Raw genomic sequence first — 7927 nt, 5'->3', positions numbered from 1 at the left:
TCTAACTGAAGAAGTTTTTCCTAATGTTTAGCCTGAAACGGTCTTCCAGGAGTTTGTAGCCATTACTCCTAGTTTTCTCCAAGGGTCAACAGTTGTTCACCAAGCCCTTGATGTACTCCCCTGATGTAGTAGTAAGCTGCTACCAAGTTCCCTCTCAGTCTTTTCTCCTTTCCAGGCTGAAGAGTCCCGGGTCCCTCAGCCTTTCCTCATATGGCTTGGTGTGCAAGTCTCTGATCATACGGGCGGCCCTCTTCTGGACTCTCAAGTTTTACCACAACCTTGTTAAAATGCGGCACCCAGAACTGGACACCAGTACTCCAGCTGGAGTCTCACCAATACTGAGTAGAGCATAAAAATCACTTCCCTTGTTTTGCTGGAGATGCATCAATTGATACATGCCAGAGTGTTATTTGCCCTGCTGGCTACAGCATCTCACTGACAGCTCATATTCATACTGTGGTCTGTTATTACCCTCAGGTCCCTTTTGTTTGTGGTGTTGGTCAGTTTGGCATTGCCAATCCTGTATGTGTGTAGGGGGTTGTTTGTCCCTAGGTGGAGCACTTTACATTTCTCAGTGTTGAACTTCATCTGGTTCTGACTCGCCCAACTTGCTAGTCTGTCTAGGTCCACCTGTATCTGCAGCCTATCTTCAAGCGTGACCACACTTCCCCATAACTTGGTGTTGTCTGCAAACTTGGCCAGTGAGCTCTTTACCCCCACATCCAGATCATTGATAAAGATGTTGAAAAGTACTGGACCAAGCACTGACCCCTGTGGGGCACTGCTGGCCAGGATAACGCAGATCCATTCATTAGGACTCTCCAGGTCCTACCTCGCAAACAGCTTCATGTCCACGAAACTGTCTCTCAGTTGAACCCACAGTCCTCCAATTTTCTTCCAAGAACATCATGGGATACCAAATGAAAGGCTTTTTGAAAGTCACAGTATACAATGTCAGCCTCTTCTCCGGACACTTATCCAGGTGGCGAGTTACCTGGTTGTAAAAGGAGATGAGGTTGGTAAGTCAAGACCTGCCAGTGACAAAGCCATGCTGGCTGTCATTCAGAATCCTACCTTCTGCAAGCCTATCGTGCGTAGACTCTGTAATGAATTTTTCCAGGATTTTCCCTGGGATAGAAGATAGGCTAATAGGCCTATAGTTACCCAGGTCCTCCCTCTTCTCCTGTTTGAAGATGGGCATAACATTGACCTTCTTCCAGTCCTCAGGGACCTCTCTGGGGCACCACAAGTTTTGGAAGAATTTTGCCAAGAGCTCTGCAATGACTCCTTCAGCACTTGCATGGAGTTTATCCAGTCCTGCTGACTTATATATGTCTAATTTATTTAATTGATTACATACCAATTCTATAGCAGTAGTAGGAAGGCAGTCATTCCTGCCCTGCTCATTCTGTACCCTATCTGGAATGTTTTTCCCCTTGCCTTGGTGAAATACTGGAGGAAAGTAGTCATTCAGGAGTTCAGTTTTCTCCCGAGTGCCAGTAACCAGCTGTCCTGAGTTGTTGAGCAGTGGCCCTGCATTCCCATTTATTTTCCTCCTGTTCCCTATGTACCTAAAGAAGGTTGTCTTGTTGTCTTTGATTCCCATTGCTAATTTAAATTCAGTTGCTGCGTTAGCCTTTCTAATTTGTTCCCTACAAGTGCATGCTGTTGTTGTATAGTCCTCCTTGGGGCCTGTCCCAAGCTTCCATTGTTTGTCCTCTTTCTTCTTTCTTAAGAGGACCGTGATTTCCCTGTTTAGCCAAGAGGGCTTCCCAGCCCTTCTAGTACCTTTCCTCCGCATGGGAATGAACTTCCTGTGTGCTTCAAGGACTGTGTTCTTAAGGAACGACCACTCTTCGTGCACTCCTTTTGCCCTTGGTCCCTGGTCCTGCAGCGCTACCCCTACTAGTGATCTGAGCTTGTTGAAATTTGCATTTTTGAAGTCCAAAACTTCAGCCCTGCTATTTGATTTGTCTGCCTTGCGACAGACGCTGAACATGATGATTTCATGGTTGCTGTCTCCCAGGCTACCCTCTATATTCAAGTCACTCACCAGGTCGTCTTTGGCCAAGACCAAGTGTAGGAGAGCATTACCTCTGGTTGGCCTGTGCACCTCCTGAGCCAGGAAGAGTTCATCAATGCAGGTCAGGAAGGAAGGAATGCAACTGGTCCAACTTGGCTGAGTGTTCCTCCAGAGAGATGTCTGGATAACTGAAGTCGCCTGTGATGACCACGTCCCATGCACACGCAGCCTCTGTCAGTTCTCAGGCAAACTGTAGATAGTTCCTCCCCCTGGTTTGGTAGTCTGTAGTATACACCTACAGTTAGGTCTCTCAGCGGCCACACCCCCTCCCTCCTCCCGCCCCCCGTAGCTTGACCCAGAGGGTTTCAAGCCGTTCTTCTTTGGAGCCGATGTCGGCCTCCAAGGAGGTGTGCTGCTCCTTCACATGGAGAGCTACACCTCCACCTTTCTTCCCTACCCAGTCCCTTCTGTGCAGGGCATAGCCCCCTATTAGCTATGCTCCAATTGTGTGAGCAGTCCCACAAGGTCTCCATAATCCCTGCTAGGTCTTAATGACCACTGGAGAGCAGAAGGGCTTGCTCCTCCTGCTTCTTCCCCATGCTCCTGGCATTAGTGTACAGGCACCTGAGTCCTCCTATTGAGACCCTCGGCTTCCTGTTACGCTGAAGGAGCACTATTTCCTCAGCTCCTGCAAGAGTGGCTCTCCTAGTGTCTGTATATACAGAGCTTTCTTGCGTGCCAGTCCCCAGGCAAGCTCCAGTAAGTGTTTTCCCCGTTCCCCAGCAATCTTAGTTTAAAGCCCTATCTAGAAGATCAGCCATCCTGGCTGAGAACAGGGACTTACCTCTCTGCATGAGGTGGATACCGTCCCTTCCCAGGAGTCCTGTCGTGCTGTGGTCAAAGATGCCAAAGTCCTCATGGTGGCACCACTATCAGAGTTGTCGGTTTACTTCCTCGATGCATCCTTCCTTGGACCATGGCCTGCAACTGGGAGCACACAGGAAATGACTACCTGGGCCCCTGACCCCTTGAGCCCAGCCCCCAGAGCCCTGTAGTCACTCATGACCCAGTCTGGATTACTCCTGGCTATGTTATTTGTTCTCACATGGATGAGGAGCGTGGAGTAGTAGTTGGAGGGGTGGATGAGCCTGGGGATCCTCTCCACAACATCTCAGATGTAGGCCCCAGGGAGGCAGCAGACCTCATGGGCTAGGTGATCCAGACAGTAGATGGGACCCTTGGTGCCTCATAGGAGGGAGTCCTGCACCCCCACCACCTTGTGCCTTCTCTTGGGGGTGGCAGCATGTTGCTTACCTTTTCATCTGGTGTCACCATTGGAGTCTTTTCATGCATGGGGAGGGGAGTATACCTGTTGTCCAGGGCCAGGGGAGGAACAGCCCTGGCTCTGCATTTCCTAGAACATGAGATAACTGTCATCCAGGTAGCTCCAGGTGGGTCTTCATGGTTAGCCTTCTCATTGACCACCATCTCTATCTCTTTCTCTTCCTTCTTCTGGAGAAGCGCCTGGCAGTAGCCACAATAGCACAGATTTTGCTATATTGCAAAATCCAGCTTCAGTGGGATGCATCAACCTTGATTATCTGTTAGCCTGACTCCTAGAGACTTCTTTTCTCTCCAGTCAGTACTTAAAACAAATTCCAGAATGTGGACATGTCTACACAGGCATATTAATGTGATGCAATAAACTCTAGTGCATATGGTGCTGGAGCTTCCTGCTCCCAGGCACTATGTTTACACATGTGCCTTGGGATCATAGGATGTCAAGCCAAGTTGGAGCAGCCCCAGCTGGCTGGGGACCCTGGGGGTCAGCCTGTCAGCCTGGGGCTGCTCCAACCAGGCTTAACGTGCTACAGAGGGGCTGGCTAGGGCATGAGGGTGCTTCAGTGCAGGGCTAACTAGCAGGCAGTCCCTGCACTGAAGCAACTAGTGCCCCAGCCAGCCAGGTCAGAGTCTACATGTGTGTTGCTAATCTGCTATGGAGTGTATTCGTTTCCTGCAACCTAATAGGGCTACACATATAGAAGCGGAGACATTTAGTGCAGAGCTGATTAGGCAACTTTACAGTAAATGTCTCATGTAGACACATCCTGTATGTGTTAATGTCCAGAACCTCATGGTGTGGCCCACTTTGTAATGGAAATAGGTCCCTAGCCAAATAGAATTAAAGAAACAAACTTACCTGCATCGTGGTACTGTTCAGGAACCATATTATATTAGGCTCTGTTCAGATCTGATAAGACACATGCAGCCTTCTTTTTTCCCCCTTTTGCTGTAGAGTGAATTTTGCAGTGACAAACCCAAGTCTGGGGCAAAGTATGGGCTTCCTGAGTTGCTGGCTATCCTGTCAGAGATGGGAGAAGTCACCGAGGGAATGATGGACACAAAGGTAACTTTGAAGGAAATATTGATGCACTCTTGATGGACTTGGCTGTTTGAAGGCTGGAATTCATAATGAAATCCCTCATTGAAATTACAGCAGGGGAGCTGAATGCTCCATCATTTTCTCCTTCAGGGTATCTAGAGGAACAAAGACCCTGAAGCATTTTCTGTCCCATGAATTTGGATAAAGTTGTCATTTTCTTCGTTTTAGTAACTTAGCAATTTTATTATGCAGATATGTGAGCTTGGGACTTCACACTGGCATTTGAAAGGCTTAAGCTGGTAGGATAATATTAGAATGGCCAGACGGTGGAATATTATAGGCCCGCAGTGTACTCCCTTATAATGATTCTGACTACTGGATGAAATATCAAGCTATACTTGGACTCGGTCTTTTCTCCTACCCTGAGTTGCTTCAGCAGTGGGGCTGCAGCTTATCTGCGTTGAGCTCTTTTTCTACCAACAGTCACTAAACATGTTGCCAGTTTAAATTTTAGTCACGAAGGTGCCTCAGGCATATAATTCTTTTCCAAGACTCCAAAGCAGACCTACGTGAGCAGGTTGGTTGTTTAGGAGTTGGTCACAGGAAAAACTAACCCCAGTTTCTCTCTTAGATGATACATTTCCTCTCACACTACGCTGACAAGATTGAGTCCGTCCATTTCTCAGACCAGTTCTCCGGTCCAAAACTTATGCAAGAGTATGTATGAAATTAATCTTTCTCTCAGCTATTATAAAAGAGTATTGGGCAACCATATTGAGTAATATCTTTTTTAACACGTTTTATTAGGCTGTATGAAAATCAACAGCAATAGCAAAACAGTTGAATAAACTGTGTTAGATCACAAGCTTCTAAAATTTTCAAAGGCTGGCTTGTTTATAAAAATTAGGTTGCCTGCTTCCCTCCTATTTGCTTCTGTACATTGACTGCATTGGAACTCTGGTTGCTCCAAATCTCAGCTTAGCAATTGGTTATACTGTGCAAGATTACTGGATTTCACTCCTTGTGCAGATAGCTCAGTAAAGAAGGAATGGAGAGCCTGAAAATGCAAGTGACAAACTATATTAATAGCTGAAAAACCATGACTAAGCATGTGCTCTGTGTGCGTGAATTGCATCATTTAGTTGATCACGGTCAGCAGTTTTCATAAAATCTGTCATCATTTCCCCAATTTCTTAACCATGTTCTTTTAATTATTCTGTACTTGATTTGTATTGTGGCCATTTTTGTCCCCTGTTGTCTTCACTTTCTTGTTTTGAAAATCCATAGACTCTTATGACTTTTTTCCATTGTTTCAGGCCTATTTTTTTTAATGCTGCTAGCTGCATCAGAAGTGCCAAGAGGCAGTATATTTCTTTATCTGAAGTGAATGCTACATCATTTAATAAGCCCATTGTACTGGGAACCACTTATGGCAGGGGTGTCAAACAAATGGTCTGTGGAACCATATGAACCAGCCTGTGAGGGCACACTGGCCCTGATTGCCTGCTGTGTGCAGCTGGTAGGCACTTTGTGCAGCACAGGGCCAGCACTGGTTCCTGTGCTGGCCCTGTGCTGCACAAAGTGCCTACACGCTGCACACGGGCTGGACCCAGCGCTGCATGTAATACGGGGGTCTGGTACGGGCTGCATGCAGCACTCCACTGGACTGGCACTGCCTGCTGGCTCTGAACACAGGTGGCCTGAGGCCTGATCTGGGCTAATATGGTGGGGCACTGCACACTGTGTACCCTGTGCTGGACCTGGCAGGATAGCACACGCAGCATGAGCCAGCATTTGCGGCTGGTCCAGCATTCTGGTGTATGCAGTGTTTCATGTTGGCACCCTATACTGCATTCTTCCCCCTCCCACCCATGGGAAGGCTCCAACTGACCTCTGAGGGTGGGAGGAGGGAGTGGCACCTCTCTCCCCATGGCAGGATCTGGGCACAGGAGAGGTCCACAGTCCCAGTTCAGCCCCTGTCTGCGGGGGCAAGGGGAAGCTGTGGCTTTGCAGCTGGGCAGCACACCATAGTGGCTTGGCTGTGCTTCTGCCCCCTGTGCTGCATGTTTCACTGTGTCCAGCCCACATGCTGTGTACAGCACAAGCTGAGGAGCGGGTCCAGCATGTGCTGTGTGTGGTGGCATGTGGGCTGGACCTAGTGTCATGGTCACTGCATGTGGCACAAGGGGGTAAGTCCAGATCTGGCCTGCAAACTGGTCCAGTGAACCTTATCTGGTCCATGGGGGCAGATGGTTTGACATCCCTAGCTTATGAGATCTATTTAATACTCAAAGATGAGGAAAAATACTTATCTGATCCAAGTATAAAACTACAAATATGCATAATATTGACATCAGTAGGCTCCCAAGTATCCTGCAGAATTTATGGACTTGTTTTCTGTTACACCTGAGGATTCATGTTTAATTAACAAATTTTGCTCTGGGGCTGACCATTCAAAGTTAGCCTGATGCAACAAAATTCCTATAGTTCACAGAAGACAAAGGGTCAAGGGAAATATGCAGAGAATAACATTTTTATGGAGGGTGGCATTGGGGCTTTATCAGAGGAGAAGGTTCTAAAGGAGTAATCTGAGTAAAAATCGGATTCTGCGACTAAATTGATAAATCTTGAATTTCATATAAATTGTTTGCTTTTAATTTTTTGGCACTTCCATTGTTCCATGTTAAATCATGGTTTGACTTGTGGAACATGGCAAATAAAGAAAATTGTAAAACTGAATTTCTTCAATAACATGCATGAGTCCTCTTACTTGTACAGAGAAGAGGAGGAAGAAGCTGCACTGTTGCTGGAGGGGATGTAATTTCTCCTCTAGTCAGCAACTAGGTTGTTCTGCTTGTGTATTTTTGCCATTCTTGATGCTTTACCTAACACACTGAGCCTCAGAGGAGCTGTGTGGCAAGTTGGTGTAAATTTAGGGTTACCATATATCCAGTTTCATAAAAGAGGACACCTGTGTGGGGGGTTGGTATATGACTGGAGGAGCCACACGCCAGTGCTCTGCCCTTACCGTCACCCCTCACTCCCAAGCCACAGCCCCTCCCAGCCCTGCTTTTGCTCCTCACTCCTGACCTGCAGACCCCTGGTCCTCCCCCCTCGCCTCCAGTCCACAGTACCCCAGTCCCTGGGCTATGCTGGTGCCCCTCACTCAACCTGCAGTGCCCCTGTCCCTGATGCTGCCCCTCAGTCTCAACCTGCAGCTCCCTGGCACTGCCATAGCCCCACACTCCAACCAACAGTACCCCAACCCGCCCGGTGCCCCTCACACCCGAGCCACTGCTGCCCTAGCCCTACCAGTGCCTCTCACTCGTGACCTGCTGGGCCCCTGTGAGGAAGGGCACTAGCCCTGGTGCTGCCAGCCTGGCCATGCAGCTCCCTGCTGCCTCCGAAGGGCTGCCCTGCCCTGCCCTCTTTCCCCTCTGGAGGGGCAGGCGCCTCCCCCACCGTGCTGCAGCCTTGGCTCCCGGACATCTTCCCCAAGTGCTGGCAGGCACCCATCCCCC

The 7927-nt window shown here is 48.4% G+C and overlaps 1 protein-coding gene across 1 annotated transcript in view; it reads left to right on the top strand.

The window, feature by feature from the left end:
- Positions 1-7927, top strand: part of CCDC47 (coiled-coil domain containing 47) — a 41509-nt gene that overhangs the window by 22784 nt on the left and 10798 nt on the right. The window contains exons 8-9 of the mRNA XM_019523613.1: positions 4320-4430; positions 5038-5123. Coding sequence (XP_019379158.1) covers positions 4320-4430; positions 5038-5123 — 197 coding nt within the window. The remainder of the gene's footprint in view (positions 1-4319; positions 4431-5037; positions 5124-7927) is intronic.

This window comes from Gavialis gangeticus, unplaced genomic scaffold (assembly GCF_001723915.1).
Source record: "Gavialis gangeticus isolate Ggan-Ray unplaced genomic scaffold, GavGan_comp1, whole genome shotgun sequence".
NCBI classification, from domain to species: Eukaryota; Metazoa; Chordata; order Crocodylia; family Gavialidae; genus Gavialis; species Gavialis gangeticus.
Note: the sequence above shows the minus strand (reverse complement) of the source record. Positions and strands in the feature narration are given on the sequence as shown.